At 41.8% G+C, this 20,714-nt stretch overlaps 1 protein-coding gene across 1 annotated transcript in view; it reads right to left on the bottom strand.

Moving 5' to 3' along the window:
• Positions 1-20,714, bottom strand: part of COG5 (component of oligomeric golgi complex 5) — a 193,646-nt gene that overhangs the window by 3,814 nt on the left and 169,118 nt on the right. The window contains exons 17-21 of the mRNA XM_009328367.1: positions 20,376-20,479; positions 18,776-19,013; positions 9,627-9,703; positions 8,889-9,015; positions 8,254-8,333 (exon numbers count right to left, since the gene is read on the bottom strand). Coding sequence (XP_009326642.1) covers positions 8,254-8,333; positions 8,889-9,015; positions 9,627-9,703; positions 18,776-19,013; positions 20,376-20,479 — 626 coding nt within the window. The remainder of the gene's footprint in view (positions 1-8,253; positions 8,334-8,888; positions 9,016-9,626; positions 9,704-18,775; positions 19,014-20,375; positions 20,480-20,714) is intronic.

The raw sequence follows: 20,714 nt of genomic DNA, 5'->3' as shown, positions 1-20,714 counted from the left end.
CGTTCAAGTGCTCTGGTCAGCAGTAATTGTTAAACTTGTTAGATGCTAGTTACCTGTCACACTGTCCCTCACAGCATCCTTCTGGACAAGTTGTCCAACTGTGGGATCAGCGGGTTCACGGTGCGCTGGCTGAAGAACTGGCTGAAGGGCGGGGCTCAAAGGGTTGTAGTGAATGGGACTACAGCTGGCTGGTGACTGGTCACCAGCGGTGTTCCTCAGGGTTCAATTCTAGGGCCGGTTCTGTTCAATATATTTATCAATGATCTGGATGCAAGAGTTGAGTGCACCATTAGCAAGTTTGCTGATGATACCAAACTGGGAGGTGCTGTTGACTCTCTTGAGGGACAAGATGCCTCGCAGACGGACCTACACAGATTGGCACATTGGGCTATGATTAATGGGATGAAATTTAACAAGTCCAAATGTCGGATCTGCACCTAGGATGGAGTAATGCCAGGCACAAGTATAAACTGGGAGGGCAGTGGCTGTAGAGCAGCCCTGCAGAAAGGGAGGCAAACCGCATCCTGGGGTGCATCAAACACAGTATAGCCAGCCGGTCAAGAGAGGCGATTATCCCGCTGTATTTAGCGTTGGTGCGGCCTCACCTTGAGCACTGAGTGCAGTTCTGGGCCCCACAATTTAAGAAGGACGTGAAGGTCCTTGAATGCCTCCAGAGGAGGGCAACAAAGCTGGTGAAAGGGCTGGAAGGCATGTCCTGTGAGGAGCGGCTGAAGACTTTGGGCTTGTCTAGTTTGGAGAAAAGGAGGCTGAGGGGCGACCTCATTGCTCTCTACAGCTTCCTGAGGAGGGGACGTGGAGAGGGAGGTGCTGAGCTCTTCTCCCTGGGATCCAGGGATAGGACGTGTGGGAATGGTTCCAAGCTGCACCAGGGGAGGTTCAGACTGGACATGAGGAAGCATTTCTTCACCAAGAGGGTGGTCAAACACTGGAACAGGCTTCCTAGAGAGGTGGCCGATGCCCCAAGCCTGTCAGTGTTTAAGAGGCATTTGGACAATGCCCTTAATAACATGCTTTAACTTTTGGTCGGCCCTGAAGTGGTCAGGCAGTTGGCCTAGGTGATCATTGTAGGTCCCTTCCAACTGAAATATTCTATTCTATTCTATTCTATTCTATTCTATTCTATTCTATTCTATTCTATTCTATTCTACTCTACTCTGCCTTCTACAAAGAATAGTCCCTTGTCTTAAAGAGACAGTTGAGAAACTCCTGTGACAGTTTTCTTACTGTAACTGAACTGTCATTTGTCTTGCTGAATCTCTCCCTTTCCACTCACCAGTGTCCCTGTCTTTTCCTCTATACACTCCCCAAAGTTTGTTGGGCCCAAACAGTTTTTAGAAGTCATCAAAAGCTGAAAATAGAAAAAAAAACATATTGACCTGCTTAACTTAGAAAGCTCTGACACCTCTTGGTGAAGTTGTGGGTTGGCATCATTATCCAGATGGTAACACTGCTATCCCTTTCTGACTTTATCTCCTTGCTTTGAAAAAGCCCTTGAAAAAGATGACAGAGATAACCAGATCCCTTCAGATGAAAGGGAGAAGCTTTACCCTAAAAGCAGCATCCAAAACCACTCAATGTCAGCCCTTGATAATCCTTAGCCAGACTGTTATTCCCATCAGATCAAACAAGAGGGAATGAGATTTAGGCTACGCTAAATGCCAAACACCAATATTAGAGTCCTGCTGTCACACCTTCCAGCAGCTTTTATCTTTTTTCTTTCTCTCCTGCCTCAAAAGAATCTGATTTAACTGGAAAAACCAACTCCATCAGTGGCAGCCACTGTCCTCTTACAACTCAAAAAGCAGCTAAAAGGAACTTGGTGAATCGTTTGGTGGCCTCAGAACTGCCCAGACCCACCTCCTTCCCAGCAGAGACCAACAGCCAACAGAAGGTGGTCTTTCTCAGCTCTCTTCTGCTGTGCTTGCTCTTTTACTGTGGTTTTCCTTGTGTTGTTTCAGAGAGACAGAGTCAAACATCATCAATATGACCAGCCCAGGAACATCTTAACTAACTCTCTTTTCTGCTTAAAAGACAACCAGTAATTACTACTCCATCAGTACTATACGGTGAATTCTCAGGCATTTTTCTGAAACAGACCATGTACAGCTCTACACTAAACAATGAAAATAAAAGCCTTCTCAATACTCTGAGACTAAATACATTCACTATTTTCCCATGTCCCATGTTTGCATCTCCAAGAAAAGTATTTAAACGCTCTAAAGCTGAGTGTTAAAATGCAATTCATAATCAATAACTTGACCTGAAACGCTAAAACAAAAGCTTGGTTCTTCTCAGACAGTAAGAGTTTTGCTAATGGCCAAATCCATGACAAAGGCACAGTGAGCATCGACTTCTCACCAAATGTAGCATTTCTGTCAGGCTCCCTTGACTTGTCAGCCTTCAACTTGTGAAGGTTATTTTGCAAATTCCACATCTCCCATTGGTGGGGATTTCACTGGAACTCTGGGGGAACAACTGATGGGAACTGCAGTGCCAAGGGAATGAACAAGTCACGGAGAAACATCTACCACTCGACAGAGGACTTGGGTACCTCCAGAGCAGAACCAACCTGGGGAACTACGTGCTTCATGTACCCATTGAGGCAGGGCAGCAGTCTGCCTCCCACACGAGCAGGTGTAAGAAAGCAGCCGGAGGGGCCTCGCACTGAGTGAGAGGATGAAAAGCTGCTGCAGCTGCTAAAGGCTGGGAGCCAGGAGGCAGCCGCAGTCACCTGGAGCTCCATACCCTAGCTGGTGACCTCGAAACAACTCATAATCATGGTCAAGCTCTGATCAGCTCAGGAAACTCTTCTCTGCATTGCTGCCCATGGTAACGACACGATGGTGACAGGCCAGGAAGCCTGTCCATCCCGTTAGGAACAGCACCCCTGGTAACAAAAGGTCCAGGTAGTAAAACAGCAGAAATCACGAATCCAGGGAGAAAGAATGTTGGGAGTCCAGAGAATAGCGGTGAGGTTGCTTCAGAGTGCGAGGGAAGAATGGGCGGGGAGAGGTAACCGAAAGCACCAACGGTCATAAAGTAGATGTCATTTCAGAAGTACATTTGGGATGGGAATGTTGTTTCTCTGAAGACAGTTACCAAGTCTTAAGGGTGGGATTTCGGGACTGCGACATACAGAAATACGGACAGTGCAGGAAGCTGCTTATGGCAAAGCAAGATGGTTGCTGCTGCACGCAGCCAGATTTCAGCTCAGGCTTGTAACAGTATGCTTCACTGAAGTTGCTGAGATGCCTACATGACTGCACCTCATTTTGGGAGATAAATTAGTTTAGTAGCAATGTTAACACTTGAAATGCAGATTTTATGATGACATTTTTGTAAGCTTTACCAGTCCTAGCTCAAACGAGCTTTTGTAAACTATGCTGGCAGTACAGAATTCAATTCAGATGCACCGGTTTACCATTAAAATCTTGTATGAAAAAAAGGTAGACTTGCTCCTGTAGAGGACACTGTAAAAACACTAGTGCATAAGTAGTAATGGAAAAATAAACGGCATCATGGGTGAAAGCGGTATCATCAAGTCTCCAGTGCAGAAGAGATCACAGCTGTTGTCGTATAAAAAGATGTAATTTACAGTTATAGTACCGATGTTTAAGAAGATGGAAGAAACCCTGTTTATGTAATATACAAAACATACTCTTGAAGGGATTAGACTAAATAATGCCCTAAATTCAGCATCTTCCAGCCTAATAAAGGACATAAAACCTGTTCAGCAATCTGTTTCTATTTTAAAAGACAAGCTATGGTATACATTATAAATATCGTTTGTAAAAGAGAGCTATGGAAAGAGGGTTGGTGGGATGTTCTGCGTACATTAATGCTTCATTAAAAATGCCATAAGAAGTAAGGAAAAAAAAAATGTAAGTTTAAGATGCCCTCCCACATAAGGAAAAGGATTTTAAAGCACTTATTAAATTACTTCATTTGCTTGAGCAAAAACATGAGCTTTCTTGGAAATCAGGACAAGCTGATTATATAAGACCCAGATAGTTCTTTTTTAAAATGTTATTTCAACCCATGAAGATTTATATCTACATTAAAAGATAAAAAAAAAAGTGTATGATTTGGGCTGTGGTTCTTAAAGGGACCTATTCATTTAGAATAACTCTAATTAATTAGTTAATTTTATATGGAATTGTGAATACTAGCACTACCCTCCTGGGCTCTGACTCAGTCAAATGGAGCCTGATTTAAATTGTAAGCTTCAGAAGAGGCAGGGATCATCTTTCTGTTCAGTACTGGGGTAGTGCCCCATGCACTCAGGTCCCGATCAATTAGCAGGGCAGCTGGAGGACAGCAGGGCCAAGAGTTTTCTTTTGTTAAAAGTCTGTTCGCTCTGCAAACTTCAGGGCAAAGAGGAAAGTGGAAAATACGCTGAGTAAGAGCACATCTGTCTGACACCAGGTCTATTTAATCGAGTGCTATAAAAGTTACTATAAAAACTGAACAGTAAAATCTCCAACAGCATCATCTGCAGCACAACAGATTAGCAAGAGACATCTCCGGTTTATTCCAGATTGCATAATACAGAGATCAAAGGGACCGTGCGTTGACAGACAAGCATAAGTGATGCGGAGGGTTTTTATGAATGGCCTGGCGCTGGCCGGGGGAGTGCTCGGAGACGCAGGCGTCGCAGCCAGCATGCGGCAGCCCTCAGCCAGCACGCGGCAGCCCTCCAGCTACGCTGCGTGGCTGCCGCTTGCTTGGTTTAAGCAGAGCGGAGCAGTGACCCAGCACAGCTCTGCTGCTTGCGGCAAAGCTGTCACACTGCTGCGCCTAGTGAGACTGAACCTAATGCACAGATGGGGCTTTCGTGGTGGTCCCCAAGCTGGCATTTGTCCCTGCCCCCTGGCAGGTTAGTGGTCAGAGCCGCTCTCTGGCTCGGGACATCAGCTCGTTGTGAAAATGAACCCTTCACTGGGCCTGACTTTCAACTCTGCTCCAGCAACGGTGAGCTTGAATAAGGGGAGTTTACTCACACTCGAATGGTAAAGATAAGAATTTGGCCCTTGAGTGGGTGAACCGTCCTTCAGGCTGGCTCAAATCCTGGCACGTCTAACAGGAAGGTTTCTTTTATGGAAGAAAAGTTGAGTTTTCAAACTTAATTTAAAAAGAAAAAGAAAAAAGTGCCCTGGCTGCTTAAAGAAGCGCTCCTTTCAACACAATCCCCGCTCTGGGAGGACGCCTGCAGCAGGGTTATCTCACCTAACTTTAAATGCCTGCAGGGCAGCTGTCTGCCTGAGAGAGCTCCCGTGTCCCAGCCCACACTCCCTTCACTGAGCAGAGAAAATGGAGCTTTCAGGACACAACGCAACTGACCTATTTTAGGTACCTACTTCAAGATGAGATGAATCAGCCCCAGCAGCGCCTGTTTCTCTCTGTTGACTATAAAGGGAGTCTAGCTAATATACCTCTGCCAGGTAAATCCCACCCTTCATGCTGAAGACAAGCAGAAAGAAATGCACAAAAATGCTCAGAATGCTACCAATTCATAACATTAACACCACGTTGCATATGAAGCATTTAAGATCTACAGAGCAGAAGAAGCACTGCAATTAGTGTTAATATGAAGCTGTAAGGATTCTGACAACACAAGTAAATTAATACCTAAGCAGCAGGTCCCTAGAGTAATTGCACAGTTGTTACAAAGGGAAGTTGCAGAAAATTACCATTTGCAAAGTTGCAGTAAACGTAAAGATAATTTCTTGATGTAGGTCAGTGCAGGGATCTGAAGGCTCAAAACATCCAAGGTTCAATTAGCACAGCTGAACAACTACAGGTGGAAAAAGCTTGAAGAGGATGACTGATAAAAGACTCCAGACAAATGAGCAAGATGCCTGTAATTCAACTTAGGTTCATATGAGACACATGAAGAGCAGGCTTAGAAATGTTCTCATAGAGTATTAAAGAAAATATGAGTGAAACATGGTGATACTAGTGACTGACGTTTGCTTGCCTGCCTTATGTACAGATAACCGGCCTATTTAGAAATGACTAACAGGCATGAGAGGAGATGGTAAAAAGGTGAATACATATGGCAATGCCTACAGAGGTTACCAGTGTCTGCAAAGGAGAACCATCCCCTTCACTCACTGCATTCAAGCGTTGGTCAGCTAGCCCCGGCTCTTTGCTCCCAGACATGCAGTGCTACACGACCTGCCAACCAAACTACCTGAGGGAAGAGTCTGCTTGACAAATCCAGTGTAGTTAATTCATGTGGCTCAGCAAAGCTGCATGAGTGGTGCCTGCAAGCGGTGGGCCTGGGGATGGATGGAGAAGCAGCCAAGCGTGGACAGTGACAAACAGCCTTGCTCTGGCGTACCAAGAGTAGGGAAGAGCCACTGGAGAGCCAACAGATGCCTTTGGCAAGGGCAGATCTTCAAAGCTGCCCTCTCCATGCCCTGGGAGGATGGATGTCCAAGCAATGTCCAGGCATTCCACAGTACAAAGGAGAAGGACCACAGCCTCACCGTAAAATGCTCAAGTGATAACCTTGCCGAGTGATAACCTTGCAGCAGCACATTCTTGAGATTACAAAGTTAAAATATTTTAATCGTGGTATCTCATGCAAAATGAATAAAGGATTCAATAAAAGGATTGAAATGAAAAGCTTAAGTATTCCAGCTACGCTGCTTGGTCTAATGGATGACACTCCCTCTCCGCCTAAAAGCCTTGTCCCAAGGCTTGTCCCTTAATACCTCCATGGTCAGAGCAATTTATCAGTGTCTGAACATGACCACCAAGCCCGTTAACTGAATCAGTCTGGATGAAATTTAACTGCAAGCAAAGACAAAAATGTGTTGTAGTTTAAGGATGGCATTTTCAAATTTGTGTAAAAGTATTGAAGAGAACAAAATCCCATCAGTTCTCAAATGATTTGCATTCTTGGCTTTCCCTAACATATCTGAAATTCAACATTGTCAGTTTTGCCAGTACCATCAGGACAGAAATTACAATCAAAATATTCATAACTAAGTTACATATACAGCTGTATCAGCCCTGTGCCTATTATCCATTCCCCTGTAATTCAAGGTGTCATGGCTTGAGATTCAAGAAAACCTAGTTTTGTAGCTGAACTAGACTAACAACATGTATGATTTGCAAAAAATACTCTTTTAATACACATATGAAGAGACACAGTTTGCATTTTAATATTCTGGAAATAAATCATACTAACAGCTACTAGTGATCATCTAGTATTTCCTTAATTGGCCTGAGCACTACACCGGACTGTATGGTGCTATCAGCTTCAAGAACTGTAAATATTTATATATGTATTTTATATATTATAGCAGCCAGACTCCTCTTGGCTGCTTTAAAAGTGTGGACAGATAATGGTCGATTTTCTCAAGCACAACCACTGCTGGCTGGAACTTAAATGATTTATGATTTCAGCAAAAGCTGGCAACATCCACGCACAGAAGTTCAAGGACTGAGTTGGCTCCCAGGCCAGATCGAGCCTGGTGCAGCTATGTGTGACAACCTTTCCCATGCCACTGGAGTGGGTGACACCGAGGTCAGGACAGGACACCGAGAAGATGTCTGGAAGAATTACGGTGTTAGGAGCCAAATGATCATCTGAGCCTTGAATCCTGAGGATCCTCAGGCTGGCTCTGTCACATTCATACAACACATCTGTTCTCTCTAACACACTTTAAAAATCTGCTTGTTTTGAGAAACAAGACTCTTCATAACTTTTCCTAACATTTTAAGATGCAAAATTTTATTTAGCTATAAAGTCATCCACCCTAGGAAGATTTTAAAAATCTGATGTAATTATCGATTCCTAAAGATCCTGGGCTTACTTCCTGAAGAACAACGTTACAGGGGTGTAACGTGTAAGTGTCTTCCATTTTTAATTTCCTACCTACATTTTCATTGCTTAAGCTTCCAAAGCTTCTCTTTCCTGGTACACAAGACAGGACGGCTGCAGCCTTGAATTTCCAACAGTTGAGAGAGGCAGTTTTGCTAAAACACAGTATTAATTTAAACCACCATTGTGCATGGTTTCCTTCTTTTGCAAGAGGATTATGTGCTCCTTCCGAAGGCACTGGAGGGTTTGGGTATGAGGGGTGGAAGGGAGTGTTCAGTTTATATATTCTCTCATTTTGCTACTCATCCCATGATTACTTTTCCAGACTAGTCCTGGTGTGCAGATAAGTTACTGCTCCATCATCAAAAATGTAGAGAAGAAAGAAGCATGATTTTTACCGTATGAGAGCAAGCCTGTCTTTTTCAGATGGATGATCATCAAGCCACTGGGAGTAGCGGGCGATGGACCACTCAGCCCTCTGATACAGAGAAACACAAACAAACACCAATTACACATAAATGTGAAAAAGGAAACACACACACCAATTTCAGAATCAAAGATGGCATAAATGAAGGCCACACGAGGCTCTCTTAATACTGCAGTGATGCAGAATGAGTTAAGGAATCAGAGACAACAGAAATAGCCCAATACATTATTTGAGAGCTCAGAGGTGATCTCCTACATCAGCTGTTTGCCCAATTCCGACAGGGGTTTGAATCTAGATTTCCTGCATCTTACACCAGCAGGATCCAGGCAATTTGCAGTCTGGGGTAAGACCTGCAGTTTCTTCTATGAGCTGACAGAATATTAAAGAATTGAGAGTCTATTTAAAATCAGGTTATAATCTTCCTACTGTTAATTAATCAAAATATGACGTCAATGACCATAACACCTTTGCCACAATAAAAACAAAAGCCCACAAATCATATAACGTATGAGCTTGAATACTTTTTAACTAAAATAACTAGGGCGAACTACAATGTTCATTCCTCTTTAGGACATCTCGAAAGGAAAGACAGGTTGATCTTATTACCTGGAAGGGTGATTTTAACTCTGGTGGTGCTCTTGTAAATAAGAACTGAAGAATAATGCTGAATGGAATAACCTCTCCCAGAGCTGGGCTACTGGCAATATGCTCACTGGTCTGGAACAGCAGCGGTCTGGAAAAATGTAACAATATACTTGTGAAAGGAAGAAAAAGCTTATCTTAGAATCATAGAATCATAGAATAGTTGGGGTTGGAAGGGACCTCTAAAGGTCATCTAGTCCAACCCCCCTGCCATGGGCAGGGACATCTTCAACTAGATCAGGTTGCTCAGAGCCATTAGAAAAATGCCTATATGGTGGCAATAGTTTGTTAGGATAGAATCATCTATTTTTTTTCCACTAGTCTGCATCTTAGGTTTTCAACACAGGTTCAGTTTTTAAAAATTTACAGAAGTTGCCTACTGTAATTAAACAACATAGGACTGTAAATTTTATATTTCAGTGAAAACACTTAAGGTAACTATAGAACTCACTGTCATACAGAAGTTGCACTGAAAGCAACACAAAAAAAGTACAATTTGGCCAACATTTGCATGACAAAGATTGTTAAATCATAGTTATACTCTGCATAAAATTTAAAAGAACTTTAATCTATTTCTAATTTGCAGGTGGGTGTCGCCAAAAAAGCTCTCAGTTCAATCAGATCTAACACGAGGTAATAAATCAGTTTTGAAATACAGTTTGGTCACACTGCCAATTGCTAGTTCCTGTGACTGCAACTCACCTGAATGACCTCAGCTGTCTGTAAGATTTTCCTAGGTCAGAGACTCGCCGACACAGCGGTGCTACTGCTAACTCCATCTATAAAAACAAACATTTTAATTTTAATTAGATGATTGACCCAAAATATGAAACTTGGTATTGAAGTAGCCTGTCTTTAAGCAATAATCCAAACTTGCAGACCAAGTCACTGACTTCTCACTGGTGACTGAATTTGAGGCAAGGAGCTATCCTTTCCTTTCTTACTGCATTGCCCAAGTCAAGACTTTTGCCTTATTCTTGGCAACACAGTACGCATCCCATGACAAACGATAGTGATAGCCTCTAGTTAAGAACATAAGGGGTCTCGTGAGCTTTCTGAGACTGAAGCTTTGTTACTCACAGCAGGTTTATTTTGTTGGTGATGAATTTCCTGATGAAGCACTTATGTCAATACCCCAAAAATCTGACTGCAGCCTAGGAAGAAAGCAAATCTAGGCAGGTCTCCACAAACCACTCCTAAAGCAGTAAAAATGCGTACCCATTTCAGCTGGGCACCCTTTCCTTTGGCGAAGGACAAGGTTAAAGTGGTTCCCTCCCAAACACTCGGCCCCAAATTCTGGGGCACAAAACCTACGCAGATTAGACAGAAGACAGCTGGGACCTACTGCCACACGGTCATATGGAATCACAGGCAAAAAAGCATCAGTAAGAGCATTATTTTCATACTTATTTTCATACTGTTTGGTCTCTGAGTTGCAGCAGCCATCTTTAAAACAAACAATTTTTAAACACTGCTTGTTTTTTAAGCACTGGAGTTCACCTGCCTTTTCGAACAAAAGCCATGCTCCACTTGGGTTTTTATATCATTCACATGAGACTGAATTCTGTCACAGGCTCTTCATTAACAGTGAGGACACAGAAGTGAGAAAGAGTAATTTCACTTCCAGATCCCAGACTGAACATAAACATTACATGGCAAAGTTTCAGTTAATATGCACAGTAATACAAACACCACCAGTCAAAAAACTCCATAGGTAATTTTAGCCAGATATGGATTAAGTCTGTATTTTTTGCATTCCTGAAGTGTCAGTCAACAGAGGGATGCAAGCTTTGTTCTCCACGTACGTTTTTTAAAATCCCCAACTTGAAAGACTATTCAGACTTTGATTTCCACATAATGCACAATTAAGCTAAGTTTCGAAGGACTTTCGCTAAAATAAGTAACAAAAACACCATACAATGAGCTTCCCATTTAAGTAACATTGCTGAATGAGTTTCAAAGCGTTTGTGATTAAGACACTATTTACAGGGAAGTCTTTAATACTATTATTTTTTCCTGCTGTAGCATTTCCTCAGACAGAGCTGGCTGCTGGGCCACAGGCTTCACCAAGAACATTTAACTATGCTGGGGTTCCAGCATAAACAAGAAAGATGGTGCGGGGAACTATGATGCCATAGTTCATCTAAAACCAGAAGAAATTACATTAGCAATTAATGTAAATCAAGGCCATATACTTCAGGCACCCATCTTAAAAAGCAGGTGCCAGGATGGGAGTCATCTCACCTACTTCTCAACATACACGGGTTCTCTTCATACTCAGTGGAGAGAAACAGCCACTCCTGGGGTGTGATGCATCCTTCCCCAAGGTAGACATCCAAAATAGGTCAGGTAGGTCATGTTGTAGGAGTATCCACCTACATGACACTCAGTCAGACAAAGCTGGGAAAGCCAGAGGGCTTAACCCAGGCACCTACACTTCCTCTACGGACAAGGAGAGGAGGGCACCTCTGAAAGGCGATGGGCAAAGCCCCACAGAGCTAGCCTCCAGGCAGTGCAAAGCTGCTCCCCGAGCCTAGGAACCTTGGAGTACATGCCCCACATCAAGCACTTCCAGGCCGCTTGAAATCTGCATTTTATATTAAGCAGAAATTCGCAGAAAGTGAATAAAAATCCAGAAAGTGGAAATAAGGATCTTTGTCTTCTGCTTTCAAGATGAATGCTCCAGCCCCGGGTAACAGCCTGGCTCCCTCCTGCCTGCTGCCCTTTTTACCCCAAATCTTCTACTCTAGGCTATGAACTGGCCCCTTCTCTACAGCTGGGTGGGATCCCTGCCCTGTCCCCCTGTAACCCTCACAGCCTGAGGGCTAGGTCACCTCTCCTGCATGCAGGCGCAAGGAGTACCTGTTTCTTGGGCTGAAGAGCACGTACAACTCAGCTCTGCAGTTCCTGAGCAAGCACGCTATCCACCAGACAGTGCAAAAGGCATGCAAATGGGAAGCCACCATCCCCACGCTTGAGGAGGAGCTGTCAGCTGCTGTGCTGTGTGCTGAATTTGCTGGCACAAGGGAGCGAGGTTGAGGGCGCACTCCCAGGACAGGCAGGTTCTCTCTGGGGATTTCTGCAGGGAGGTGCTCCAACTCCAAACTGCGATGAAGCTTAGAGCAAGATCAGCATGTTGTTCCCCCAGATCCCCCGCAATGCTTCTGAGCATGTATGGGAGCCAAGAGGCCGGTCTGCTACACAGGTTGATGAACAAGTAGCCAAAAAGAGGAGCTAATTAAGTAGACTGCTGCATCATGATACAAGAACCCTACAGACCCTGAAAAACAAATGGGAGCAAGACTCTGATTTCTCCAGAGCTTCTTTTCAGGCATCTGTATTGGCTAGGGGCAGCTGAAGTAACTAATATCCTGCTGGAGCTGGTGTCCCAGCTCTGGTGGGAGCCGTGGGCCTGTAGCTGTGAAGAACCAGGGAGAAGATAATTCTTTTAAGTGCTTTAGAGAATTTGGTAACAGGCAACAAACTGCCAGTCTGACTTGTGGAAACAGAGATGCATGGATTAAACTGTACTCATGAGGGGAAGGAAATCCCAGTATAGCAAAATATAATTTTGCTTAATAAGTTTTAAACTATTGTTTCACTCCTGAAACATAATATGATGTAATGAGATGTAAGTGAAACTTTCTACAGCTTAACCAGTTCCTTATTAAAACAAATTTAAATGATTTCTCTTGAACATACTTGGCAGTTTCCATAAATCAACATTTTTAGTCTTAAGTACTAAAGAATAAAATTTACTTTGGAAAATTCTATTACTTCATCTTCAACCTTTATTCACTGTAGGAAATTATTAGTATTGCTAGAACTAGATAGATTTAATGTCAGCAGATGGTTGATTCGTGAAGTACTAGTTGCCAAAGAAAAAAATTGTTTTTAAGCTTTGCAGCATCCTATACCATCTCAAATTGACTCATGAAGAGTGGGAATGAGTGAAAACTAATGTGGTAAAAATGTACATAAACCACAGAAACTTTTTTTTCTTAATTTACAACACTAGTTTGCTATGTGTTATAACCCAATCTCTCCAATAAAAACTATGCTTCACATAATAACTAAGATTGTTTTCTTCACTTGAATTTTAGCTGTTTGTCTGAGCCCAATGATGTAGTGAGATGCTACAGCATCCTTCTGCTCTTACATTCATTTCTGCAGGCCCACGGAGCGGCGTTTTGTGTTTTTGTGAGCATCGTGCCGGCTGGCACCACTGGCCTGGGAGCGAGTGCCAGGGAGGAATCATTCAGCTGGAACAGCTGCTGTTTTTAAGGTGCTGGAATTGGGCAGAGGATTGAGCATACATCACTTCTTGGTTTTGCTACCTGTCATCACCTGAAGCTGCATCAACTGTTGACTCATGCAGCATGTTTACACAGTAGCGGCTTTTGCTATGATATACAGCTATAGTTTCCAAGCATTTTGGTGAGCTTTTACAGGTTGGGTGATGTTTTTGGCTATCTGCAAGCCAGTTATTTGGATTGCGTGTGCAAGGCCTTTCATATAGCCATGTCCTATGGACTTTACATATGAAAGGGTAATCAGTCTTTTGTTTCTTTTCCAAATTTCTGTCCCAGAACTGCAATGAAAATTCAGATATCCAGGTTAAATTCAGTGATAAATCAGGCGTCCAAGCAGTAATTCGCAACCACAGATGCTTGATCGACTAACGTGAGATAATCATTAACACAGGATCCAAGAGAAGCAGTGGGAAGAGCACGTGCCTGCCAAAAAGGAAGGGGCAGCTAGAACAGAAGAAGGCCTAATGACTCTGCCTCATTTCTTCTAACTTTGTTCAAAACCCATTGCTTTTCCATGATTTATTCATATTATTTTGCTATGCTTCACAGAACACAGTGGCAGACCCTGGCCCAACATATGCTGCTTCTCAATGATTCTTGCTCTCTAAGCTCAAAAAGGCTATATTATCTTTTCTTCTCATATGACCCTGCCATAGCCCACGGCTAGGTGGTCAATTATCTGTTGGACTATTCACTGGCTAGCCATATTGTAAAAAAACCATCACATGGCTGGCTTCTCTAATTGGATTATGTTCAGCAACCCAAGGGTGAAGTTAATACGTAGTCTAGATACAGATAATGCATATATATTGAAGAGCGCTTTGAAAAACCCTATAGTGAAGTTATTGTTTAGTGCCTAGTGCCTAGTGGTATTTTCAAGATCTCTCATTACTAAACAGCTGTCTTTTCAGCTGGAAAAATCTTAACATTAAATTTTTAGCAATTACATTTCCTCCTGGCCAAGATGAATTCCCAGTTTTTAAATGTTAACTCAAAATGCTTTTTTTTAGCCATTCACCGGGAGAGAATGCTTTAACAAGCAGGGGAGCAGAAGAGCTCTGAACTAAATGACAGAAGCTGGCCTTGAAGGGATGTGGAACTCGATTTCTCCCCCCATGCAGCAATTCCAAAATGGTTGATGTTTAAGTAAATCCTTCAGCTGTAATACCTCCAAAATAACATGCATCAGAAAATAATTTCCTCCTTCCAGTAAGATAGTTAGCATTAAACATTAAGTGCATTTTAGCTTCAGTAGCTTCTGTCCTTATGACTACAACTGTGATTACAGCATCCTGCTTTTCTCACTTCTCCGTAAGAAACTGGAAAGGAATTTTTTAGGAAAAATGATAAAAAGCATTTTTACACTTGTATCATCACGTTTGATCAAACGAGCAAATCTGTTTACATTTTTTAAAACCCAAATGCCTAATATTCTTGCTTTTTTAATGCCACATGTTGAATCAGGAAACCAGATTCTGACCATAGGCTAACCAACAGACAGAAACATGTCTTCTGCACTAGAATTTAGCATTGTCAACTTCTACAGTAAAAACATTTTTCTAGGAAAATTCAATAAAACCAAAACATTTTGCAGTAATTTATTGATAAAGACCTGAAGAGTTGATGGCAGTGTTAACTACGGCCCATCAAAACTGTTTGAACACAGTACTGAACAGTGCCAAAAAACCCAACTATAAATCACACCTAGATAAGAAATATATGAAGGTATATATAAAATAGTATTAACTCAAACAGGATCGATAAAAATAGTTCACTTGACAAGGCTGAAAATAATCAGTCATGACATGAGATGGGGTTCTTGGCACAGAGGGTGGCTCCTGCCTTAATAAGTCACTCCAAACATACACCTGTACTATGAAAAGACGGGAAATCATGTCATGCCTTCATGCCATGAAGCATAAAGATTACTTCGTCTTTGCAACTTCTAGACTAGTTTATTTCAATGTAGTTGTGATTTGTATTTGCTATTAATAAGCAGCTATTTTCCTATATCAGCTTACAAACTTTATGTAGCAGACTACTAATTTCCATGCCAAATATTACTGTAGATTCCTCATTTCTTCTAAATAAATTTCTCAAATGATCGTGCTTATATTTCATTCTTTGCTGCATTGTCCAGCACTTCCATCGGGTTTTAGGAAGCCCTGAACTACAAGCTACCAATCCCAAAGTGTGCCTAAGTGTAAGTGCTGAATACCAAGCAAGTTAAAAGGTCCTCTGGAGAAGAACTTGCACTCCCCAGAAACATAAATGTTGAAAAACCATCAGGGCTTGTTGGCTTGCTTGCCTCCAGGAGAACTTTTTTTTCAGCCTGACTAGTACTGAATTAAAAAGTGAAATTTGGTATTACATACGTGAATACTGAATTATGGTCACAAATATTAAAATTACGGTCACTGAATTATTAAAAATACAAAAAATAAATGAAAACAAACTGATCCAGGAATTTATAGGTGTGAACTGAAAAGTAATCTTGTGCGATTGCCTGCATAAAAACTAAGAGCATGAAAAGAGGTGAATTCAGCCTGTAGACTGGAAATATTTCAAACAACGAGAGTCCCAAGGAACAGCACAGTATGTGACAATGACCTTGCAGCACTGCAGACATTTTCTAGGGCTTAAAATGTTTCTGTGTTCCTGTAAGCACTGATCTTCATGAAATCATACTAATGATATTCAGGCATATTTCAAGCCTATCATACCTCTGTTTACAGCTGCCACACTAGCACACACCTAGTCTTACTGCTGAAATATCTGTAATGCACAAGATAGCAAAATGCAATACTGACACTGGGAACAGGGTAAGACAGAGAATTCAACAGAATTACAGCAATAATTCCTAACTGTCTAAGTAGCGAGCATTACTTAAGAAAATTGGCTGTTGTGCACCTCACCGAAACCAGTTCTGAATGAAGAGCACTTGAAGCCTCAGTTTTCCCCCTTCTGTGTAGACACCTGTTGTTTTGAGGCAACTTATCAGTAAAACACCCTTCCAGTGCAATAATTTTCAAAGCCGACTCTCAGCCAAAGCTGTTCTGCTGAGTATAAGGCAGCTGTAACTCTAACTCTGAGTGCCCTGAAAGAAATGCACACAAGCATGAGAGATACCCCAAATCTGATGCAACCCAAGATTATTTGACTTACTGCATGCCTGTTTATAATAGGACCTCAAATTAACCAAAGCTTCTGGACAGATTTCCGCTAAGGTCTTTTGCTTGCAAGTAACCCCAAAACACCAAAAGGTGTTTTAGATCTCAAAAGCCAGTTTTAAGCAGGAACACGTAACCCTTTTTGAGTACAGAAAATTCAAAATGACTCTACAAGACAGAGCCCAAGTAAAAACAGTTTATAAACAAACCTCCTCCTACACACACAGTAGTTTTCCAGGCAGGTCCTTTCCCTCAGGTTTGGCTTTAGTTCAACAATGCTGGGACTGAAAAAAACCCTGCACGCAGGGTTTACGGCCATTTGGAAAAGTTTATCCTGCCCATCAAGCCAGCAGCCCAGCTAAATACCTGCTCCCTGCTCTCCTCAGCCCAAAGCAGCAGCAACCTCCCCTTCTCTTTGGAGGAACCAAGTCTTTTCCTCAACAAAGCCACGTGTCACGGGAACGGGAGCATGGAAGTGAAACGAGTCCTGTTCAAGATTACAGCCACTTTTCAGTGAACGTGCCCAGGACTCCTGGCCGGGTCAGAGCAACTACAACATCCCCAGTGGGGCTACCAGGATCCGGCGTCATGGGCACGTGCCCAAAACCCACCAGGTTTTTGGGAGGGGCAGACACACCCCAGAAAACATGGATATAAGGCAGCCTCCACATACAAAATGTTTCAGTCCTTTTTCTGCTATGCCGAGCAACAGGATGTAGTGTCCAGCCCATTCTGGACACTACAGCCCCTGTGCAGTCTGGGACACCTTAAGGAGCTCTGTGCAGAGATGCTCAAAGGCACAGAGTGAGTGTTGAGGTGGCTGTATGGGGCTGGTTGGGCCCGGACAGTTTTTGTCTTAAGCCTATTTTTAAACAAGCCAAAAATATGGTGCAACGTGAAGGTGAGAAAAACACAAGGCAGCCGCCAGATGCAGCAACAGTTGAAGGCAGGAGGGAAGAATGAATTCAAAACCTATTTTCTTCTTCCACAGTACAAAAGAAGAGAAATCAGAACATTTATCTTCAGACAGTTGTCCATTCAGGAGTTATACTGAGCACAGTGGGGAAGAACATGCAAATCCCCCTACACTCAGATGGAGACATACCTTCATTTTTCACTTAAAAGGCAGCCCGTGTCAGAATGAGAAAAATAAGCGTTTAAAAAAGATAAATGAGTGATATTTTTAGTATTATTATAATAGGTGCTTAGATCATATGCTCTTTACTGTAGAATTAGGTGAAGATATTTCCCAAATTTATACGACTTACTTTAGTACTGCAGCATAAATTACAAAAATTATCTATATTCCGTCCAGAGGAGGAGTCAAGCGTCCTTTTTTTTCTCCAATTTTATGCCATTGTCTTCAAAGTAGAGAAGGGAACGGAACCTTCTCACTGAAAGCAATTGAAAACTTCCCCTTAACTTCTGTGGGTAAAGGCTGATTTGCTACTTTTGAGTAACAAATAAAAAAAACTTTACTCAGGAGTATGTAACTCACAGGCAAATGATCCAAAGCAGCCACAAGCAGGAGCCGAGATGGCAGTGATTCCTCCCTCCCTGCCTTCCTCTCCTACCTCAGTTACCTACCAGCCAAAAGCAGCACTCGGTATGCAGACAGCTGGTGCTAATTCCCTTTTCCGCTTGGATAATAATAACCGGGACCCTAAGGCCAACCTAGTGGATGCCTGTATTCTTTGGCAAGTTAATCACACAGTGTTACTACTGACAAATTAAGTTTGAATATAGTAGATAATGCAGACAAGTAGTGGCTATTAATCTGGCAATTTGTTTTGTTTTTTAGACCAGTATAAGAGCTAGATAAAGCTGAGAGGCAGGTAAGTCAATCAGGTCATGAAGAGAATCCCACAAGAAAACTGCCCTTCTGTTACCAAAAGGGCAGTTCTTCCACAGGATATTGGTATTTCTTTAGCTTGTTTCCTACACTGCAAGGCAGCTGAATTAGCGATTAACCACTGTGGGCAGACACTGTGATATATAAAGTGATTAAGAAAGCGACACACTATTCCATTAGAAGAGAGAGAAAGAATGAAGTGGCAAATGATGGCCGTACCGAGGAGGTCAGACAAGCAGGATAACATGTCAAGATGCAGCTGAATTTAAATGCAACAGTCACTCGATAGGAAGCTGTCAGACCTCCCTGAATGTGCCTTACGGTGATGAGAGATCTTCAACTACTTAGTGGATGCATTTCTCAGGATACAGTATCTCATCAGAGAGGATGTTTAGAACGGGAATGCACCGATCTCTACAACTGCCTGTTTATACTTTGATGGGGACAAAAGTATTGATACTTTTCAATGAACACAGTGAAGTAACAGTAGAAAGCAGAAATCAGTATTAAGGGTACCTGTGCAAAATCCACCGCAAGCCGCATCTTCCCACCTTCACCGAGGGGCCTTATTAGACTGGCATTGCGAATGAAAACTTCAATTGCTCTTTGAGCCATGGCTTCAGTGTTATCAAAGACAAAGTCAAAACACTCAAAATGTCTGAAGTAGTCACTCATGACTCTTGCTATAAAACCCTGTAGTTCTTTCATGTACAGAGAACAAGGGACATCTGGTTTTCCTGAGCTGGATAATGATCTGAAAAAAAAGAAAAGAAAAAAGAAATAGGGACAGCTAAATTAATCTTTAAAACACAACCAAAAACTATTGGATTCTTTTTAATTTTTTTTCTACCCCATGAAGTCATGGCATAAATTGTAGTCTCATTTCTACTCAGAATAAAGAGCGTGTAGCGCTCTCTGAAACTGTAGTCAAAAAATATCTCTTTATCAGCCATTCCCATCTTAACAAGATAAAGGAAATCACCCCACTCCTACCCAACTTGCAGAGCCTCCACCAGTTTGGAGCCTAAACCTCATTTCCAGCCCCTAAATTTAAATGTCCCAGTTGTTGATTTGAAACACTAATAATGGATCAGAAAATAAAAGTACATGTCACAGGGTTACTAGTTCAGCCTACCCCAAACCTGTTCTCTGTTTATTAGTTTCCTAGATTCCTCCAAACGCAGGATTATAAAGTCAATCTAATTATCACAGAAGCAGCACAGAAGCTACAGGGCACAGAAATCAATCACCTTTCTCTTTCTTTGAATCACAATCAGGCAAAAGAGCTCTTCCAAACTCAGGAACCTGAGCATACAGGCTACCTAACAAAACTTAGCCTTTGGCTGGAATCAGCTTATCCATCTAGAGAGGTATTTTGCTAGTGGTGGCAAAAGAAAGATGGAGAGGGTAAAATATTGTTTTAAAAAAAAAATCAAAAGGAAAATTTAAAACACCTGTGAAAATACACTATTTTCAGTGAGTTTCCAAGACAGAAAACAGTACGTCTGATGATGATATAAGCAATGTCAGAACAGAGATAACAACCAAAATAACGCTCAGGAAGGAAGTCTCAATTACAGATAGGACTCAAGATCTTTGCAGATAAAGAATACTGGAAATTTTAATTAAAATGCTATGGGAAAATAGCATAATACACTAAATCTGAGCTTTCAATAAAAAAGATTTTTTGAACCATTTCATATTCAATAATACTTTAGAAAAATTTCTGTGTAATTTTGAATCAGAGGTTATATGCTTTATTTTGAGAAACAAGAATATTGACAGTTCTGAAGACTGTCCACAAAAAATAATTCTGAAAGCAAAAGGGGTTTTTAAGCACAAAAATTGCCTCTGCTTAGCTTTATTTTTCTATTTAAAATGAATTTTACTCAACAGATACGCAAAAAAAAAAAAGGGAAGACAGATGCTACCTGATTAATTTGTTTCAATAGATAGGTGTAATTCTGCTTTCTGTGTTCATTGACCATAAAGCATCGCCTTCCCCTCAACAAACAAGCACTCTTGCTCCAAGGACATTGTGGCAATAACAATCTATTATGCGTATGCAGGATGTCTTACTAAAGCAACGGTAAATTTAAGAAATATTTCTAGTTACCCAGAAAAATCTTCTTGGTGCATAGTGATGATAATAGCTTCTACTGAATCTCCTACAGAGTTCAGTAACGGTTGAACAGCACTACCCATTAGATCATGGACTGCCTAAAATAGAATAAGAAAAAGGCAGAAGTAAGGAAACAGAAACTAGAAGCATTTGCATTTTAACACCTCAAAAACACCTTGACAAACAAGTTCATTTCAACAGTGCTTTTTACTACTCTGCATTAGAAACTGCTAAATAGAAGGACAAAAGCCTAAGATAACGTTTTTCTTTAATTGATTTTACCAGTAAAGTACAGAAGTAAGGCTGTTTACTATTTCTATGTAAAGCCTTTCT

The sequence above is a fragment of the Pygoscelis adeliae genome, unplaced genomic scaffold, assembly GCF_000699105.1.
Source record: "Pygoscelis adeliae isolate BGI_AS28 unplaced genomic scaffold, ASM69910v1 Scaffold267, whole genome shotgun sequence".
Taxonomy (NCBI): Eukaryota; Metazoa; Chordata; class Aves; order Sphenisciformes; family Spheniscidae; genus Pygoscelis; species Pygoscelis adeliae.
The sequence above is the reverse complement of the archived record's forward strand: the minus strand, read 5'-3'. Positions and strand labels throughout refer to the sequence as shown.